The 21,705-nt window shown below is 40.9% G+C and overlaps 1 protein-coding gene across 2 annotated transcripts; it reads left to right on the top strand.

The window, feature by feature from the left end:
- Positions 1–1,369: 1,369 nt before the first annotated feature.
- On the top strand, positions 1,370–20,604 carry frmpd2 (FERM and PDZ domain containing 2). 2 transcript variants are annotated; one of them, XM_020082828.2, is made up of 29 exons: positions 1,370–1,616; positions 3,617–3,738; positions 4,325–4,488; positions 4,794–4,859; positions 4,951–5,130; positions 5,294–5,369; positions 5,825–5,912; positions 6,513–6,669; positions 6,903–6,974; positions 7,507–7,681; positions 7,779–7,914; positions 7,992–8,130; positions 8,618–8,770; positions 8,873–9,058; positions 9,634–9,793; positions 9,902–10,100; positions 10,224–10,324; positions 10,980–11,060; positions 11,145–11,252; positions 11,585–11,701; positions 12,061–12,239; positions 12,506–12,604; positions 14,108–14,201; positions 14,437–14,522; positions 14,922–15,117; positions 17,744–17,958; positions 19,485–19,551; positions 19,655–19,802; positions 20,508–20,604. In XM_020082828.2, the coding sequence occupies exons 1-28, from the start codon at positions 1,600–1,602 to the stop codon at positions 19,690–19,692; spliced, it is 3,471 nt and encodes a 1,156-aa protein (XP_019938387.2). In that variant the 5' UTR covers positions 1,370–1,599; the 3' UTR covers positions 19,693–19,802; positions 20,508–20,604. The 2 variants fall into 2 exon arrangements, with proteins under 2 accessions (XP_019938387.2, XP_069374064.1); XM_069517963.1 differs by lacking the exon at positions 17,744–17,958.
- Positions 20,605–21,705: the final 1,101 nt, after the last annotated feature.

Raw genomic sequence — 21,705 nt, 5'->3', positions numbered from 1 at the left:
TCTGTTTACTTTGCTACTCTCACTTTGTATTCGTTCAGGTGAAGCTTTATTGATAAGCCATGGCGTCGTTTATGTGTTTATTTCTTCGTTTAAGTTTGTGTAAATGGGATTTATGTTTTTTTCTAATCTGTAAATCAATAAAGTTTGAATTGAATACCATTTGCAACATGGCAGAGCCCTGTGCACAACAACATTTGGTCAAATATGAAAACATTGTGTCTTCCTCTAAAGCCAAACCACATTTAATCCTTTAATATCCAACACATAATTACATGGATACCTTGAATTCTACTATTTCAGACGAGATAAATATAATCATATCTATCTCTCACATATCAAATTATTAATAAGACCTGTTTTATCCATTATATTCTTTATGTTTAATAATATATATATAGTCTAGAGAGGTGCTGTGAAATCAAATGTATGATGATTATTGTTGTTGTTGTTATTAATGAGTTAACACAAACATATTGAAATAAGAGATTTTTCATTCTGGTAGAAAGTGAACATAATTATATGAGTGCTATTGTTCAATACTTTATTGGTATTTCCTTTATATCATTACCCCTGTGTTTAAATTATAGGTGACAAATTCCCCCTTGCTGGTGGCATGGACTGCACATATACTGTATACACGTATGCGTAGCGCTTTATTTCAAAGTGATTTAAAGTAAGTCACAGGCACCCATTCACACAAACAGAATGCAGCCATACATATAACAAGCCCATTTACACACTGACCGTAGTTTCGGGTTCAGTATCTTGCACAAGGAGGATTGAACTACCTACCGTCTGGCTAGTGGCTGGCTCTACCTCATTAGCCACCACAGCTTAAACAGGCTATTCCATTACATGTCACTTTGCATGTTAGTATGTTAGAGTTCATGTATTGCTCGTTTATAACACTCATAAGGACGAGTTACAGTATTCCAGCCTGTATGACCTGATACATACCTCATACACTACTTACATAAGTGTTACATCAAGACATTTTTTTTCCAAACTGGTACATTAAACATTGATATTTGAGATTTAATATAATTACTTCTTATGTCTATCAAATTTGCATGGTGGTTATCCTAAGTAAGGTTTTACATGCTTTTTCATGACTAAAAATGGCAGAATGGTTTAAAAGTATGTTGCATGTTTTGTTAAATTTAGAAAATCATATGTATTAGTCACTCGGTGTGTAAATCTGCATAAGGCACTGAAAGAAAGTGGGACACTGTGTCACTTGCGGTTGAAACATCAGATTAACACAGTGTGTACAATGGCTTGGTCCTTTGCTGCCCCATCTGCCATTAGCTTGCCCTGCAAATCCAATTATGTTCTTATGCGCCCTATTCTAAAAATAGTCTAAAATGACGGAATACGCAGAAACAGCACGTCATTAGTTGATAGTACAGAGGAAATTATGCTATGGAGCTGATGTGTCCTGTCTGCCGAGTAGATTGATCTGTCATGTTTTACAAGCTGCCATGACTGACAGAAGCCCTCGGAGCAAGGAGAGGTGGTTAGAATGGCAGCAAGCGATGCATAAGAGGAAGGATTAAAGTGGCGGATGTCTGAAGGAATTTAAGAAGAATCTCTCTTCAGATGCCAGATGAAATAAGGTAGGTCGCATAATGTGTCAAAACCAAGTTATAATGTTCTTTAGCCTTGAACATGACTCACCAGACCACCTGTGGGCCTAGAAATGTCTGTTTGCAGACTGCGGGCTGACTCCTTTGATTTAACCAACACATATCACAAACGGTCACCGTGCTTTTCCCTCGCTGGTCTTCATTTGCGCTGCTGTAACAATAACATTTTGCTCAGGAATCAACACTGAAGTGATTCGATTGCAGGAGAGGGCGACACAGATAAAAAGCTTCAAACTCACACAGCCGGGTGTTGATGAAACAGAGCCTCGGCTAGATTTCCCTGGATACATTTAGAAGGATGGTCAATTTTAAGAGTTGATTTGTTTCAATGCAACTGAGTCGACGTGTGTTTCACAACAAAAATCATTGTCAGAATCTTCAAGGAAGGTGGCAGTGGAAGTATCCATGTAAAGACAAAATCTTGTGTAGTTATTCTAGTCATTGTTTCATTTGGTTGTTATTTTTTATTTGACAATATTGCCAATTGTTACATTCCCATGCCCATTCCTGTGATCATATGTGATCATAAACACACTGAGGTAATACAAACTATTCCAGCTACCGTGCAGACGCCTCACCCGAGGTTATCATGGTTCAATTGAATCAGGGTGCACATAACGTGATTAACAGAGCATGGTCGTTTGGCAAACTTTCAAATTGCTGTGGTCTGGTTTCTGTCAGCGACGAAATTCTGCTCGCATGTCAGAATCAATGCAATGTCTGAATGTCTAAATAGCAGAAAAAACAACAGCAGTCCCATCCAGTGATATTACAATAGATTCAACTGAATTAGAACAATAACCACATCCATCTGCTACCCATTGTTTTCCATTCCTTTTCTTATTAGAAGGAATAAAATGATTTTAGTAAGATACTTCCTGGATGCTGACAAACCATAAAGTAATCCTACAAAGTTTGTATTTTATCCGCACGCATGTACATGTAGTCAAACATACTACATTGTCTTGCATAGTGATTAGAATTCTTTACAACCATTGATGCTGACGTTGGAAGGTTTTATTAGATTTGGAGGTCAACATTGGCTATGTAGCAATAGCATAAACTCATATGAGACTCCTACTTACTTAAAATCTAACATTGACAAGGCTGTCCTCCATAAAGTCAAATCTACGTCCCGTCTGCATTCCTTTCTCTTCTTGCCGACCGGAAGCCTATTACACTGTGTAGTTACACATGATGTAATGACGTGTTGCCATCGGTGTACTGGATATTTTCAATTACTGTAATCTTCTCAAGGTATGAGACCTTTAACGTAAGCACAAGTACTTTAAAACTGCTCAAAGTCTGACTCAACTGAGCAAAGGTGGAGAGCAGGTTGATACAGTTTACACAATCGAAAAGACAATTTTACAAACAAGACACATGCTGTGCAAATATTATGTGTTTGAAAGCTAAAACTGCAGCTTCTTCAAGTCTTTAAGTCTGTAATCAGGCAAAACAAAAAGAAGCTCCACTGAAGCAGTCATGTTTTTGCATTCTGAATGTTTCTTAGTGAAGTTAGACGTTGGCAATAGATGCAAATTTATTGCGATACCAGAAAATATGAAGGCAGTTGGCAGAAGTGTGGGATTTGTTTCTAATTAGATCTAATGCCACTAAACCCCTGAGCTTGTCTGTCTGAAACGCCAACCTCTGACCTCTAAAGGTTCCACAGGACACCCTTGCTATCAACTCTCACCTCTACATAAATACACCATATAGTTATACACACACAACTTGTGTTGCAACTTTATAGCAAATATTCTTCTTTGTACAATATCTTTGGATACTGCAACAAAATTAGTGCACAATATTTAGCAAATTCTTATAGGTACGACCAAACTTTAGCTCTCTGTAAAAATGTATGGTAAAGACATCTCTTGAGGTTAGGTTAGGTTTAGGTGAGTAATAAAATAGTTAAGGTTAGAGTACATGTCCAGGAAATCAGTGTATGTGTGTGTCCTTGTCAGGATGGGTACATTTGTGACCCTGGCAGAAGTGTTGGAGGCCCGGGGGTCACCACTGGACGAGGACGAGGTCTGGTGTCTGCTGCTCGCCACCACTGAGGCCCTTCTGGACATCTCCAAAAAAAGTAACCAGAGCTACGAGTTACATTTCCTTCCAGATTCACACATTACCTAGCTACAGGGCTCGGTTCAAAGGTAGCATGCATTCAAATAAAATGAAGTGCAGCATACCATCAAGCTTTTTCTGAACTCGAAGTCTCATACTTGCTTGCACTGAGCTCATTTTTCTATCCAAGACTTTTTATAAAACAAACACAGAATGTGGATCCAGTGATGGCTATCACATTCTGTTCAATGTCACCAGTTTCCCCACATACCAGAACAGTTTTTGCCCAGATATGGCCCACATCCCACATCCAGCCCACATACTGCATGTACTGATGGCACATGGGCAGTCTTCTCCTGTTTGTCAGATCTCGGGGCGACAAGTAAGCTATAGCAATACCATATATCACCTAAAGGTGCCAAAGGTGGCCCAAACTCATAGATTGATATCCAGATTACATCTAATGCCAAAAAAGGCTTGTTTTGGGATACTGGGTACACATAAAGGCTCGCATCCATCTTGCTCAGGCAACTAGAAGGCCTGAAGTACTGCATCATTTCTTGAAGTGGCCCACATCTGCTAAGTCTGTTCTGCTCGGTGCTCAGGTTCTGGCAACATGTGCAGCGTGCTAAGCCCAGGCTCGGTGCTACTGTCAGCCACTGGGAATCTGGCCTTCAAGAGCTGTGCAAGATATGAAGATATTGCCTCCTTCACGGCTCCTGAGGTCCAGCAGACTCATGTTGCCTCCACCAGGACTCCAGCTGAAAAGGTTGGGAAAATACTAGCAATGTTGTTTTGAGGACATCTGATACAAAATGTATGAAGAACTATAAATGACCCCAGTAAACTAAACATGAGGGTTAGGGCTGACAAGAGCTGTCATTGCCTATGTGCTCTGAAAATTCCAGACATTGTTTGTGACCATAACCCTGTTATCAAAAATATTTAAAAATTGTTAGTAATCAGTTGATAGCATAAGTGTTGCACACACCAAGACTCCAAAGTCCCAAAAAAGGACTTGAGACTGTTTTATACGAGCAGGAATAAGTTTCTGCCTGTTCTGCTTTCCATCAGATGGTTGTTTACTCACTGGGGATGACTCTTTACTGGTGCGTTGATTATCATCTACCTCATAACCAGGTACGTTCCTCCCTCATACTTTCTCTTGCTTAAACATATTCTTGCATGTTTTTGTGCATCATCTCTTTTCCTGTCATCTGTTTCCTCTCAGCCAGTCCAGCTGAGTGCAGGGCTGGAGGGTTTACTGCTTAGTATGTGTGAAGAAATGGTGGTGAGGCGGACTGACCTGCTGACAGTGCTGGAGACGTGTGAGCTTCACCACAAGGCCGCCATGCTGCCTCCCGCAGAGCGCCTCATAAGACATCTGGTTGAAGATGTCTACAGGAACTCAGTGAGTGTGCAGCTAGTGGGGGGGGGGGTGGATGATTTGTGTGGTTTAAGCTCTTGTTAAGTTATGAAAAGTTTTCATTTAGTTTACTTCATTTTTCTTTTGAATTTACTGAAACCACCCACTTTCTGCTTGCTCCTTGAGCTGGACAATGATATCTTTGCAGGTTGATCATGTGTCCATGGCTGAAAATGGATCCCAGCTAACAGACCGCAGTCAAATGGTCAGGGACAGATTACACAGTAAGTACGGTATCCCTTTTGTCAATTTAAGGCAATGCTTTCACATTTTGGTTATACTCACTTTGTTGCTGTGAGTTAGGATGAGTAGATAAATTCTACCTTCTTGTCTGTGCACTAAATATCAGCTAAGAGCAAAACATACACTTAAGTTTTAGGTTTGTGTTCATACAAACTGTTAAATTGTGAGATTTAGAGGCACGTCCTCTGAACCAAAATGAGACAAAATGAGACATCCTGACAAAATAGCAACAGAGCTAAGGACGTTAATATTTGTAGGAATCTTTAAAATGGGACTAAACAAATGTATTAGTTAGCCAACCAACTTCTGTTTGTAGCTTCATGTTCAGCACACAGACAAATGTCAAAAATCTTCTCATCTAACTCTCAGCAAAAAAAGGGAGTAAGTGTAAAATTGGCAAGTGAGCATTAGTATTATGTACCATTTTGTGTTCCAGGGGGCTCCTTCAATTACTCAACTTGGGCGATGAAGAAGAAGATTTCTAGAACATTCTCGGGAGCATCTTATCCATCCGAGCATGCAGGGTATGAAGTGTGCATGATCCGTGCATTCACATGCTCCTCAGAAAGCCATATTTCCACAGTTGTGAAGTGTTGTGATGTGTTGTGTTTGTGCTTTGGGCATTTAAACAACACATTGACAACTCTTTTATAACATTTGCATAATAATGAAGTGCTAAGAAAAAGAAACAGGTGGGACAGGAATGTAAATAATTATATGTGCACATTAATCATAAATACACCTGCAATGGATTCATTGTGGTGTTAGGCACTTGATATAGATGGGCATGCAAGTTGCAAGTGACAAAATGTAAGAAGTTCACATTAAAAGCTATGATTTAGAGCTGATTGTAAAATGATGTTAAGTGCTTTATAAGTGATGATATCAGCAATGTCTGTAAACATTTTGCAGACAGATGTATTTTAGTATTATTCTAAAAACAAGTGAAAGCACTATGCAGACAAATAAAACAATGTAAAATAATGATAATGATGTTTATTTCAGTGTAAGATTTACTTGTGGTGATATAAAGTTTATACGTTCTGGTTTTAAGCCGTCATTTCATGATCCTGACGGATCTTGACTATTATCAGACTGAGAATGGAAATCTCAATGTTTACCAGGATCACCTCTGGAGGTCGACACAGAGAGAGTTATGGCAGCTGGCAGCAGCTGAACCGCAGCCCCTGTAGTCCGTACATGGACGGTCATCGGAACACCAACTTAAGATCCCTCACACAGTTTGACTCCACAATGAGCCTGAATGACAAGAAAGCCAAGGTGAGCCGAATAACTGCAGTATATTATTACGTGGTAATGTGGTGTGTACATTCGTATTCTGTATTGATGACATTTCAAATCAGGCCCATGTTATTCTACTGGCCAATTCTTCTTTGACATTCATGGAAAATGAATGCATCCCATTGTGTTCCAGCTTTTAGAACAACAAAGACACACCAAGTATCATCTGTGTTACTGACACTTGTTTCTTTCCATTTCCTTTTCTGTTGCAGGACCTTGGTCCTGAGTTTGTGAAAATTTTAGATGAGCCACTTGTCACCTTGGAGCTGCCTGGATCCATTTTGGTGAGTTGTAGAAAAAATTGACTAAATTCTGTCTTCTTTTAAAAGTGTGTGGACTAAATCCAATGAGACCATCAGCTGGAAGCTGGTCTGTCCAGTAAAATCTAGAGATAATGTGACTCACTCCCTTTCTTTGTGAACTGCAATTTCAATTAATTCATTTTAGATTATAGAGCATGATCCATCATATTTGTCCCATTAAACTCAACCAAATGGCATTTTCATTCATTCATGTACGGTAAACTGACTGTTTAAGTCGGGGACGGTCAGTGTTTGGGATTAATCGGTTGCACAACATGCTTGTAATGATGCCAGTCCTGAACGTCTAGAATGCATAACCTGATTGACTACAGACTAAAATTGTAACAAATCAAAATGTGGTACTTACTCATCTATAAAGCATCCAATTTTTCCATTTTATGCATCACTTCATAAAACCATATGACTAACTTTTCCAGTGGTCCCTCCCATTGCATTCTTCCCATTAGAATAATGCACCACAAATTCCCTCAAATGTGTGTTCCCTTTTTCTCAGTCAAAGAAAGGGAAATCTTCAACCACCCAGAGAGAGCTGAGTGTGGTGATGCCCAATGGTCAGAGCATCCTGGTCAAATGTGAGGTGAAATCCCGAGGAGGAGACGTCTTTGACATGATTGTGGCTCACTCCAACCTGATGGAACATTTCTACTTTGGCCTCGCCTACATTGATGGTGAAGCAGCACAAGAATATATAACACACAAATGAATAACTGCCCCAGTAGTGGAGGGAATACTGTGTTTTTCTATATGTTTCACTTCTTTTTTCAGATAGTGAGTTTTTCTTTGTGGACAACGATACCAAGATTTCCAAAGTTGCTCCAGATAGCTGGAAGAAAGTGCCTACAACCACCTTTGTTCTTTACTTCAGGGTCAAATTCTTTGTCAGTGACATTTCTCTTCTTTTGTAAGTATCTTTCTTTCTTCAAGCAAAAATACCTGGTCATGTTGAATTGTTCAGATATGTTTGGTCTACTCCATCAGACACAAACAGACCCGCCACCAGTATTACCTCCAGCTCAGGAGAGACCTTTTGGACGACAGGCTGTCCTGCCACGAGGAGACTGCTCTGTACCTGGGAGCTCTGGCCCTGCAGACAGAATATGGAGACTGCATGCCTGAGGTTAGTCTGGGCAGTGGTCTCCTCAGACGCTGTTAAATGGGCCTCCCAGCATTGGTGTACTGCACTTCCATTATAGTTGAGTGATTCACAATATGGATGATAAAGCAGCAGTTAAGTTTCGGCCTGTTGCTCTCTGAGAAGAAAAACTATAGACTGTATATAACGACAGCTAAAGTGAAGCTATTTGGTCATGAACCCTTCCTCTATGTTAGCAGTGGGACATGGACCAAACTAAAAAGTCAAAGAATACATTAAATACATTTTTCTTGGAGATGATTTCTACCATTTTTGGTTGTCGGTTGAAAACCAGACCATAATGCTTCCATCCCTCCCAATGTGAATTTTCCTTCTCTTTAACTATGATTTGATGATTATTTTATAAGATTTATCATTAAAATGGAACTTTATAATTGTAACAATGCATTCTGCATGAACTAATGGAATGCAATGGATTGTGAAAATACCAGGTTTTGATTTGCTGTTTTAGGTGTATGGTAGGAATTACTACCGCCCGGACCAATACATCCCCAAGAGTGTGATGGAGAAACGTGCCTTGCCTTACATTAAGGACGAGCTGCTACGACTTCACACCAACAACGCTCAGATGCTCACTGACGAATCAGAGCTTGACTTCCTCAAAGTAGGGGAATTAAAATTAAAGATCCATATCTATTGATCGTGAAAGTCCAGCACCATTTCTTTAATCTGAAATACGATTGCCACTTTCTATTTGTCCCATTAGGTGTGTCAGCAGTTGCCTGAATACGGTGTGTTGTTCCACCGTGTGACGCGTGAAAAAAAGCCTTTAGAAGGAGAGATTATCCTCGGGGTTTGTGCCAAAGGAGTCATCGTCTATGAGGTCAAAGATGGCTGCAGGTCCACTAGTCAGAATTTCTTCTGGAGGGAGACCGCAACCATCTCCTCTAATGTGAGTGGACTGATATTTTATCATTTAAAGGTATAACGTGTAAAACTTCATCAAAATGTCTTAAACTGGTCTTAAAACGATAAGAAATTTCCAATTTTTTTAAAAGGGAGTGGGATGTTTCATTAGGGTCTCCTTTTAAATGCCTCATCAGCCATACCCGTTGCTTGGATTGTCTCTGCTGTAACTTTCGTGGCAAAGGACATTATGACGAAAGCAAAACACACTGTTAGCCAGTTAGTCGGCTGTTTTTCCTTTCCTGTTTGTATTGGTCACTCGTAAAGGATCACAGTTATTCAGCCATTTGCTGTGTAACATGAATAAAACTTTAATACATGACCTCATCTGTGAACATGATTTGTGCCCGAGATGCATCCCATCGGCACTGGTGGTGAAGACAGCAACTCCCATGATCCCATGCTACTTCATGAAGTCATCAAACTAGGTTTTTTGTTATTGTTGATTGAGAGACCCCTAGTGTCGGAAATTACACATTGTGCATTTCATCAAATTTCCTGTATGAAATTCAAAAACCTTCTAACCATTTTCTGAAAAGCTTTTCTTGCCTGTCCCTGCAGAGGCATAAATTTGTAATAGAGAGCCGTGGCAGCAAGAAGAAGTACATCTTCATCACGGAAAGGTCAAAGATAGCCAAGTATCTGTGTAACCTGTGCTCCGCCCAGCATAAGTTCAACAATGAAATGAACTCTCGCCAGCTCACCCACAGCCTGAACTCAGGTCAGCTGCTCAACACAACATTGAGAGAAAATGCATGAAAAATAAACCAACAAAACAACAATTTCCAGTAACTCAAGACTCAAGATATTTCTCTGCTTTTGCCTCCAGAGGCGAACATTGTGCAGTATGCAGCAGTTTGTCGTGCTCAGAGCAGCCGGCTCAAGTCCTACTCATGTTCAGAGACGCCACAGGATGAAAGTGGACTGACCACGCCTCAGGAGGAGTCTCTAACCAAGCTGTGTGATGACGTCACTGCAAGGATCGAGGCCCGGGTTAAACAGCAGCAACAGAGCCTCAACGAGCAAAGGTTCATTGTTATTGTGCTGTTTTTTTCCCACATTAATTAGGTTTGCTCCAGACTTTCTGAAAGGGTTTAAAAATCACTGACAAGGTTTTTCTTAGTTTTCCTCTTTCTGTGTTTCTCCTGCAGCACCTGCTCCAGCAGTCAGCGCAGCAGCACTGGCATGCGTTCCCCAGCATTCTCTCTGAGGAGTGGATCTGAGGCCCCCTCTGGTTCTCCAGCATTAAGAGGTACAGCATCACCAAGCACACCGCTCATATTCTTTAACTGACAACCCACACATGACACATGGTGCATCACAAGTACTCCAGCTAACAAGCTTTGCATTACATTACATTTGCATTTATAGTTTTAAAAAACATAACATTTTGAGAATACTAAGAATTCAAGTGTCACCAGAGTCCAGAGGATATAACAATATATATTCCATATTTAAGTTAGCAAAGACAGAAGTCTGCTTCTAATAGTTGTCATTTAATGCACATTTATGTTTTTGGGGGGTAGGGCTTTGACAAGTGGGTTGATGGGAGGCGGTGCGATGTATCAGGTGCCTGCTCTTACTTGTTTTCTCAGGCTTACCAACCCTAAGTTAAATAAAAATGTAGCTGTTCAGGGCTGGACTGGATTTTATTTCGGGTAATGTATTGTGTCTTATTATGTAAGGTCAGATTAGATTCATTTCTATTAATGCCTGCATTATTGGACAATACAGATTTTAATATTAATTTCGGACTTGAAAGGATTAAATATCAGAAGGTTATGAATTATGCTTCGCCCCATCCAAAAGTCTCTAAAACAAATTGGCTTCACTGTTTTGGGGATTGTCATTGTAACATATATACTGTGTAAGTTAATGTTTGTGTTTTTTCACAACATGTCTCACAGAAACGTCGCCTAAGCTGGGATCATCATCAGATAGAGAAGTCATTTGTGTTTCCTTAAAGAAAGACCCAAAGCTTGGCCTCGGTAAGCCAACCGCACTTCACGATGGTCACTGAAGAAATGCTCTTTCTTGTCTTTTTCACACACCTGTGGTTTGTGTCTGTCCAGGTATAGTGATAGTGGGGGAGGACACTGTGGGGTGTTACGACTTGGGCATCTTTGTTGCCTCCATTGTTCCTGGTGGACCAGTTGACAAGGATGGACGCATCAGACCAGGTAAATAATCACGTGGATCATTTTCGCTTTCTGCTTTCTCTGAAGTTCTGCTTTCGACTTTTGACTTAATTTCCCCCTATATTAAAATAAAGCCAGCGGATTGTTTTATGGGGATGTTTGTCTCGAATTTAATCCAGCATCTCCTTCTGCTTTAAGAAAATGGGCTCAGAAAATGTGCAGCAGGGAAGTGCAAATAGGGCAGAGAGGCTGGGAGGTGTTTGTGGGACCTTTGGGGGGGTCACACAGAGTTTCAGAAGTGGTGGTGGTGGGGGGGGGGTCTTTCACTTCTTTACTGTTACAGGACACCGTTTCACTGTGACCTTTGCCCTCAGGTGGTCGTCTGATCTCTCTGAACCACATCAGCCTGGAGGGTGTCACCTTCAGTGAGGCAGCAGATGTCATGCAGAGCAGCCCAGAGGAGGTGCAGCTCATTATCTCACAGCCCAAAGGTGCTCGCTCTATGAGTGTGTGTGTGTGTGTGTGTGTGTGTGTGTAATGGTAGTATGGCTGTGACCCTTTACCCTTCTTTGTTTATGGGCATAATAAACTGACAGACTAATTAGCCTATTGAGGTACCTGCTCCGTGTGAACAGAATGTAAATATTAGATCTTTGTTAACTCTATTTTTTAGTGATGAACATTATCTTTGTTGTTCAATGTCTGTTACATATTTTTCAAAATGTCTTATTGTTCCTTCAACAAAACCAAAAGAAAAGTTGTCTTCTTCTCAGAGTGCATGGACATTTTTTTAATTTGTGAAGGTATGACAGTAAGCGATTTAAGCTACTTTGTTATTTTTTGTCTCCAGCTTCCCTCAGTAACAACAGCGTGCGCTCTCCTGTGCTGAGGAATTACGAATCCCAGCCCACACTGATGACAGGCGGCCGATCAGAGGACAGCGGCCTGGATATCGTTTCGGTCATGATGACACCAAAGACTGGCAACAGGCTGCACGTCCCCTGTGAAGGACGAGTCCTTGGTGCACAGGTAGAATCATTGTGATGGTTCAGATGGTTTTATACAGCTAAAAATCAAAAGCCTTTCATAATGCAATAATAAAAACAGTACACACATCTTACTCTACCTCAGATAAATCCGATCATCATTCAATCAAGGTGGCTTGTCAAATACTTATTGAGATAAATTGAAAACCAGCAATAACCTAAAACAACCCATACAAATGCATTGCACCGTGATGATTTTGAACCGCAGGGCATTGAAGTCACTGTGGTTTCTGTGTGTGTTGTTTTCAGGACTGCTGCTCTCTGTCTCCCTCTCTGAACTCTGTGAGGCCAGAGGAGATTACTGTGGAGCTCAGGAAGATAGCAGGAAGTCTGGGCATCAGCATCTCGGTGAGATAATAAAACATTTTTAACTCCAGTGACACTGCAGTAGATGAAATGGTGGCAGATAAAACCGGGGCAGATCTAGGGGTGGGGCCAAGGGGGCACTGGCCCCAGCTGAAATCTGATTGCCCCCTGAAGCTTATTTTCTAAGGTTTTTTGAAGAACACTATGTGCACGAAGAAGGAAGAATTTTCAAAAAATGTTGCTTTTCTCAAAGCTATAGAGCTAACAAGAAACAGAGAAGCCAATCTGAAACAAACCACAGTTCAGTCATTGTGTAACACAACAAGGGGGAATTGTTAAGGTTGTCAAAGGTAGAGAGACAGTTTGCCTATAATAAAATTCAAATTTTAATCAAATCTTCTCAACCGTCCTCTGATATCACTATTTAAAGGTATAAGGGCAGGAAATCTGACGGTTGTAAGGTGACAGTTCTAACCACTGGTCCACCGTGCCACCTAGTTTTGCTGTTAGCCTGTAAGAGCTTGTATTCATATGATCAATATGTTTACACTGGAGGGATTTGATTAAAATCATTAGGAATGAACAGTCAGGAAGGTAAAAGTATTAGTACAGCAACTCATCTTCAGCAGTAGGTCAGAGAGTCTGCTCCTCTTAATCTGATTAACATCTGTGGTCTGACAAGATTAGACAGAGAGAGGGAGAGGGAGAGAGAGAGATCACCACACTGATCACCACTACACTATAGCTGCACAACCATTGGTGGTATGAGTATTCTGATACTCACTAAGCAAAAATTTCAACACCACAGTGTAAAAATTCTCCACAAGTAAAATTATTCCTTTAGGTAGAAGAACAAACCAGTAAAATTGAACATGCATTATCAAACCATGTGCCTGTTTATTGCCCTTGATTATTCTGTTTTACAGTGGAGAACTGGTTTAAGATTCATTAAACTATGAGGTACAACATATAATGAGCAGTGACCCTTATTTGAAAATGGCTTCAAAAGTTTTAAAGTTGCAGCAGACTGACGAGGAAATTATTTTAACAACTTTATCTTTGGGTAGTTTAGTCATCAACAATCTCTCCTCTAGTGTGGGTGCCCTATCCATATGTCTGTGAAGACGCCCGCAACCCAAGAGTTATTTTTGATTCTACTGCATCTTTTGGTCCTTGGCCTAACTGAGACAGCCAACCGAAATTAGAAACCTTTTTTTTTTTATGGACTTAAAAATGGTTATCCATGATTTCATTATGTCCAGAGTCAGATTACTGTAATGCAATTAACTGTGTATAGTTTTTATTAGGTGCCCTGTCTTTTGCTATTCAGGCCTCTCAGCTGTGAAACTCTGGAGATAGAAATCTATCACGTCACCTCTTAAGACTCACTTTATTGTAAAATCTTTTACTCGAGTAATGCCACCAATGAGTGACTATCCCAGGCTTGCTACATTTATCACACTCTGTAATTCCTCTTCACCATTAACACTGATGGTTTGTTGTGAATAAGAGTTGAACTAAAAGCCTCCTTCACTGACTGTTCAGGGTGGAGTCAACACTAACCTTCCTAATGGAGGAGTCTACATCAAGAGTCTCGTAGCAGGAGGGGCTGTAGAGAGAGATGGACGAGTCCATACAGGTACGACAGCAACAAATCCAACAATGGACTGACTAATGGTAAATGTGGTAAATGCTCAGGTAGTGGACAATAACATCCTGATTAAAACTGTGACACAGAAATACAACACTTCCATACAACAGTACAACACAAGGTTCTAGGCTGAGACAAACTTGGTATAAAACAAGTAAAGAGAAATACACATTGATAGTTAAACTGTGAGTAATCCTTTTCTCTGTATATTTGTCGGTTACAGGTGACAGACTGTTGGAGGTGGATGGAATTAGCTTCCAGGGCTTCACATATCAGCAGGCTGTGGAGCATCTGAGTAAAACTGGAGAGGTAAGACCACTTCTTTTAAGAGATGGTAATATCTAGGTAGGGTATATTTAAATTTTCTAATAATGAATATATAAATAATAAAGACTACTTAAAAGTGAATAACCATACAGCTCCCAACCCGACCCCAGGCATATGAATGAATAAATATACTTCTATTTATTGGATGGAGGAGTTTTTGTTATGAATTGTGGCTGTGTGGGCACTGTCCGCTGCTGTGGTCACTAATGTTCTTTGGCCAAATTCAACAAAAGAATTTTCTGTCTGTAATATGCCTTTTTTAGTCTCTCCTTGTCTTGGTCCAGCCTCATCATAGCACAGGTAGAGAAAAGAATCTTGGTGCCGGCCATGAGTAACGTTGATATTTGTTTCTTCTCGATAACACCCGTGTCTCCTCTCGAGGTGGTGACCATGGTTGTGGAGAGGGAGCTTGTGAACCTGCCCAGGGTTTCGCTCAGTGCAGACACCAGCAGCAGCGCCTCCAATCAGAGCCTCAGTCCAGTCACCAGTCGGCCAAGACTCAAAAGCTGCTCGTCCAACAGCACCCCTACGAGCACGATCAGTGACCAGCCCAGAGACTACAGCTTCGTCACTGATGGTAGGATGCCTCAGCCCCACCAATGGAGTTCTAAAGATATGATATGTAACAATTAACAATACAAATGTCCAAAGTTGTGCAAATAAATGGTATGGAAACCGCAACACAGCTACAATGGAATTTTATGGGGCAACTGTGACAGTCCAGGAAATCACTAATATTCACTAATCAATGATCAAATTGTTATTGTCATAGTTATAATCATTACACGTCGTGCTCAACAAGAGGTCTCACTTTAAAGTTTCATGAGACTTGGGTTGTTGAGTGAGTGAGTTTGAGAGTTGTGTGAGCGGAGTTTAGATTTTACAGAGAGAAACTATTATGGCTAAATCTTTCTCTGATGTGGACAATGTCGATGAAGCATTTGACTACTTGTTTGTGCTGGAGCAACTAGAAAAAGAGCTCCTACAAACTGAAGAGCAAAGGAGGAGAGAGAGAGAAAGAGAGAGGCAACAAGCAGAGGTGGAACGATGAGCTGCTGCATGGTGAGTGAGACTTACCAAACAGTTAGCAAACACCTAGAATGACATTTGATTGGTGACAAAAAGCTCTTTAAGTGGACATTTCATGGAGTGTTGCAGTAGCACCATAAGATTACATTGAAGCCACTGCCATTGTGTCACGGCTGCTGGCGGAGGAGATCTTCTGACTAACTTTTTGTATGTACCATTAATTTACACACAATCATAAACATAGGGCCCAGGTTGCAAAATACCAGAATTCCCCTTTAACAAACTTTTTATATCAATGAAATATTAGTTTAACTGACTGGTATTTCTGGTGGTGACTAGCGAGGATAGAAACGTCAAAGTGTTAAGTCCGCTGACACCGCTCTACTCTCAAAGTGAGGCAGAACATTCGTGAGAGAGCCTGGCGACTTTAAGCCGTTTTGTGCGTGAATAGCTGAGCAGGCAGCGAGGCGGGTCGGACTGCTTGAAGGTGAACTTTCACACACTTCCTCCTCTTCATCCTGATCTTCCTTACTGACCCTGACCTTCCTCTTCTTATCCCTCTGGCTTCCCTTATCCTTCACCCTGTCCTTCTATATCTGTCATCCCACACATCACCTCTATCCTGTGGATCAAGCAACAATGTGTCATTAACATCTAATTGTTCAGAATGACCCCACATGAATGTATGTACTTTCATGTAGGCGTGAGTATTTTCTATTAAATAGTTTGACTGGGTACATTTTTTAATTTAAATTTAGTTTTAATAATTGTATGTTTTTTTTAAATGTTAAATGTGTCATCACATCCACAGAAGAGCACATGCAAGGGATGACAATGAAATTATTATTTTAAATCGTGACATAACAAGCCTTGAATTGCTATGATGATGAAATTATAATTTTGTTGGGGGAAAAGACACAATTTGATCGTATTCAAAGGAGAGTCGACAAACAGACCCCCTACAAGAATGAAACAAGGTCATGTCACCAGGATTTTGGAGATAAGATAATAACTTCCCACCCAACCTCAACTCATACAAGTCGATGCAAGGGTGGAGATCAAGCATCACCTCCACTCTTGCATCCAGTAGTGTGAGTGCAAACAGCATCACAGCCAAATACAATGGAAATGAAGTCAATTTGGTTGCAATACTGTTTACCCTTCAAACTCCAAAAGTTTTTTGTGGACTCAAACACTTCACGCACCCCTCCATCAGAATAGTGGTGAGTAGATGATGAGTGAGTTTAGATTCGTGGGTGAACTATCCCTTTAAGATGGGGAGCGCACACCTTCCATGGAAAGTCTGGCAAGGAGAGCAACAGTGAAAACATCCTGACACAGAACAGATCAGGCATTAATGAGCCATCAGCTGATGTGGGCTGGCGCAGAGATCTGCTGCTGTCAACTGACGTATTGGATTGTGTGAGCTTGACTTTGTGACCTGCCTAAACTAACGCTATACTCAATTATATCAAACACACTAAGGCTGTTTTCAGACATGACCTCTGGAGGACGTCCGTAGAATTGGATCAGGACTTTCTTTCTCCTGCTGTGTTTTAACAAAACGCTCCTCCACTTTCTGCTGACTGGGGGACTGGACAGGGAAACTCTGAGGAAAGACCGCAGGCTCTCACTTGGACATTTGTGTTGATACACACAGCCCCAAAGGAAAGTGTGTGGAGGATCTCCAGAGTTCAGTGCATGTCTGAAAGCAGCTTATTGTTGTTATTCCTTCATACTAATTATAAACTATAACTATTCTTCTTCTTATCTGTTGATGGAGGGAATGTTACGTTAACAGGTGAAAGATGAAAATGAAGCATTCAATAAGACATACAGAGAAACATGATGGACTGATGATGGAGGACACATATACTGGTTAACTCCAATGTTTCCAGTCTTTATGCTCAGCTAAACTCACTGAATGAGGCAATCCCAGTTGTTTTGATACATCAAATATTAACTCTGCATTCATTTGATAGAATATTTTTACATATTTGGAGTTTAAAGCTGAACAAGACAACACAAAATTAAAACAATCTCAAACAACTTTTTCTTCCCTTTCTTCCACTTCCCCCCCTCCACTCCCTGTCTCAAATTTACTTTTATCTCCCGACCTCCCCACATCTCCACCTCCTCATTCTTCCATCACCTCCTACCTCTGAACCCTTTAGACAACACCCAGGAGGTGACGCTGACCAAGAGTGCAAAAGGCCTGGGATTCAGCTTCCTCATGTGCGAGCTGGATCCACCCACACAGGACTTTGGCAGCCTGGTGCGGATAAAGCAACTTTTCCCTGGTCAGCCGGCACAGCAGAGCGGCAGGATCCAGGAGGGAGACGTCCTTTTGGCCATCAATGGCCAATCACTCAAGGAGCTGTCCTATCCAGTATGACCAAAGTCAAATGGAGTCAACTTTTATTTATTTTATTTTATTTTATTTAGTACTTTAATTCTCTATAAACCATTATTTATTTTCCTGTTCATTGGTGTCTCTAATATGATGGATATGATGCTGTTCTTTCACTATAGCCTGTGATAGATAATTTTCTATAATAATAGTAATATTATATCAGTCATACTTAGCCATATAAACACAGGTTCATGTTTCATATTGGTTTAGTTTCAATGAGGTTAAATATTTTAGATTTTTCTTACCTCCACGAAGGAAGTTATGTTTTCACCAGTTTGTTTGACGGCTGGTTTTGTCTGGTTGTAAGCAAAATTATGCAAAAACTACCAGAGAGTTTTGATGGTGCGTGTTTGAATTCAAGGAGGCTGGTGGGCATTGCTGAGGTTAATGCATCATTCTAGTGCCATTCGTGTCTTTAGGGCTCTGAAGACTGTATTGAGAAAGGTGGAGCTTTGTGAGGGTCTTGGTTAAAATACATACAGAATCCCTTGGGCCAACACCAGAGGGATCTGCTGTGGGGAAGCATTACATTGGCCATAAAACTGTCTCTATGTGGTGCTGTGGGATGGCAGGGAGTCATGTGGGGTGAGGAACAAAGGTGACGTCCTGCAATTGAAGAATAGGTTTAGAATTAACAGGCTTAACAATAGGTTTACGAAACAAACCCTTTATTGGGATTAAATAATTATCCATTGGCAAGGGAACATGCAGAGTCTGATTTACAGAACATGTGTTGGCAAACGAACCGTTGAGTAACCTTGTTTAACTGAGCAGAGTTCAAACGTGCGCTTGTGCTCAGTTCAAATGTGACTGGAAATTTAGTCCCAAAGGACGGAAAGTGTCCCCTGTGTGATTTGGATGAGGATGAGAATGATGTGCATTTTACTTACTCCTTTTAAATCACAGTCTGTGGGTTAAACTTTCCATAACACCTTTCTGCTAGTCGTTAGTGTGTAGCTCAGGCTGCAGTGTTCTGTCTGAGCAAACCTTACTCAGGCCCGACCCGATCAGTCGGTCATGTTTTCCCCAAGATGGTTCCACAGACTGAACATAAAGATGGACGACATGACAACTCTAGATCGCCCCTAGTGGCCAGCTGCAGTAAAAGTCATAAACCCCACCTCCTCCGTAGATGGATGGATAAAAGACATGTTAGCTGAAAACAAAAGTCAAAGCAGACGTCAGATGAATTTTTCTCAAAGATGGTTAATGTCATTTTAGGTGGTTCTCGTACTATATCAATTCATTAATTCAAGAATGAATGCATCAATCTTTTATGCAGATTATTTTCCCTACACTGGCTCAGTATCATATTGTTCCCAAATATGAATGAAGATATACGATCGTACTGTACTGTATTTGTACTTTATATACGATATATGTACAATTTTAGCTAACAGGGGTTGTGTTTAGTCATGTTTGTAATTTTATTAGTGTGAAAATTCCTCCTTTAATACTGTCACTGCAGCTTCACCAATATAACCGTTTTTCTTTTTTTGTAGAAAGTGCTGAGGCTGTTCAAGATGTCACCACCTGAGGTTCGACTGACTCTCTATCGGCCAGCCCACGGTACACACGCAGACACACGCAGACACACACACACACACACACACACACAAACACACACACTAATGTAAAGTACTTAATTGACCTGTTGTTTTGTTTTCTGCAGGGATGCTTCCTTCCATCGATCAGTTCACCGGCACATGAGTGACACTACAGTGATGGACTGATGGAAACATGGCTGGTGAGGCTGTTCTGATCAGTGGACAGTGGAGCATTAAGCCGATCTCAGCAATCAGCACCAACATTACAGAAAGGTCAGTGCTGTTTGCTAATGTGACATGATGTGATTTGTAGTGACACTTCTTTTCTTTTTTTTACTGTGTCAGATCCTATTTTCACCTTTTCGTCTCAAAGACAGTGAGACATCTGTTTAGTCATGTTCAGTGCACCACAGAGATGTCTTCAGTCAACTCAAACCAAACACTACAGCCAAGCACACATGAGATTCTCCGTTCAGATGCGTTCACAACACAGACATTTCTGGAGCGTTCAGATGAGGGGTGGCGCAGCAGACAGGAGGCAGGATGCAACATAAAAAATAAATACGATAAATTCTGCTGCTGCGATCACATGTTTTTGTTAACAGCACAATGAGCACATCGACACCGGCACCAAACTTATCACCAAAACCTCTCTTGACACATTTATCTTTGTCTTTTCATCTGGAGATATTTGATTTGATTTGATTTTTTTATTATTTTCACATGTTACAAATGTCATCATCCTCCCCATTCGCTCACAATTAATCCAGGGGAGAATCTCCTGCTGTGTTCTCCTTTGAGCTCCTTAAGACATCAGAGTTTCTGCAGACTTTCTCCCCTAGTAAAGTCTGCAGAAACTCCGGATCCTTTCACGCTGACATTTGCGTTCAGTGCCATTCTAAAACAGCTACATACACACGCACCTGAGACAAGTTTGCAGGTTTAAATAACGGGAGATTTGTCTTGTTTGTTTTTCAGGTGCACTGAAGAACCCGACATGGAGCAGGAAAGCACAGCGATCGGGGGCTAAAAGTGAAACCCTGTAGATTTGTAAAGAGGATATCTGGACAAAAAGGTGAGTGACTTGATTAATAGACAATTTAATGACATTGCTTTGTTTCAGTTTTAGCTCGGATGTGTTACTTATTTCTTTCTTGGATTTGTGTTTTGATTTAATTTAGAGATTAGTGTTAAAATGTCCTGCATAAAATGTTCGCCCAATGTTATCTGCTATATTGACAGATATCTTATATATTAATTTGAATCACAAATTGAACTGAGCCAACGATTTATGTGAACCTAAACCTGACCAGACATCAACAACCCTCAACCACTTCTATCAAGTGTTCATTATCTTCACCACAAGATGGCAGCATTGCACTATTAGCTTGCAACGCTTGCCCTCCCTGTTTTGCAATCAGTAGTCATCAGTTTTTTTTTGCCATCTAACAACATTTCATTCTTTTTCCTCTACAGAAAAACAAATGAAGGATGACAACAAAAGAGAAGACAGAAAACAATTGCAAAAGAAAGGACACAAATAAAGATGCGCAGAACGCCACCAAGAGATTCATGAATTCACTTTGAAAAAGAACTCAGTTGTATCTACAAATGACATAAGATCTTACAACAGTCTGACCTGAAAATGGATGATCCACACATCCAAACACTCATTTAGTATCTAGACACACACCCACACACACCCACACACCTCCCTGGGTGAGGAGCCTGTAATGGCCCCTTGTAAATAAGGGTTCCTGTATTTCGGTGAAACCCAGTAGTGCATCTGGATCCCATCAAAGCTTGTGTTCCCTTTGCAAATGATCCCAAATGTTTCTAATTATGCCAGAGGAGTCGGCACGAGGCTGTGTGTGTATGTGCGTGTGTGTGTCTTTGTGTGCATGTGATCGCCCTGACGGACACGCACACCCATTCACTGGCCTCTGTTTATTCATGAACGGGAGTAACAGAGATGGACAGCGTGGTCTTGACCTCTGCAGCCTCAGCTTGGGTCAGTGCATGTGGTGATGACTGATGAGCGAGACACAGAGCGGGGATAGATTTTCTCCACCAGTCGTCTCTGCAGGCATCTCTGTCTCCCAATAGAAGCATACAACCTAACACAGCAAGCAATGAATTGACGTAGTTATCGATGTCTGACCATGATATCAAATCA

The sequence above is a fragment of the Paralichthys olivaceus genome, chromosome 21 (genome assembly GCF_024713975.1).
Source record: "Paralichthys olivaceus isolate ysfri-2021 chromosome 21, ASM2471397v2, whole genome shotgun sequence".
In the NCBI taxonomy this organism is placed as follows: domain Eukaryota; kingdom Metazoa; phylum Chordata; class Actinopteri; order Pleuronectiformes; family Paralichthyidae; genus Paralichthys; species Paralichthys olivaceus.
Note: the sequence above shows the minus strand (reverse complement) of the source record. Positions and strands in the feature narration are given on the sequence as shown.

Excerpts from the sequence above, each read along its gene's own strand:
- frmpd2 (XM_020082828.2), top strand. Across the intron at positions 7,682-7,778 it reads TGGCCTCGCCTACATTGATG|ATAGTGAGTTTTTCTTTGTG; the intron begins GTGAAGCAGCAC and ends TTCTTTTTTCAG. Across the intron at positions 8,131-8,617 it reads ATGGAGACTGCATGCCTGAG|GTGTATGGTAGGAATTACTA; the intron begins GTTAGTCTGGGC and ends TTGCTGTTTTAG.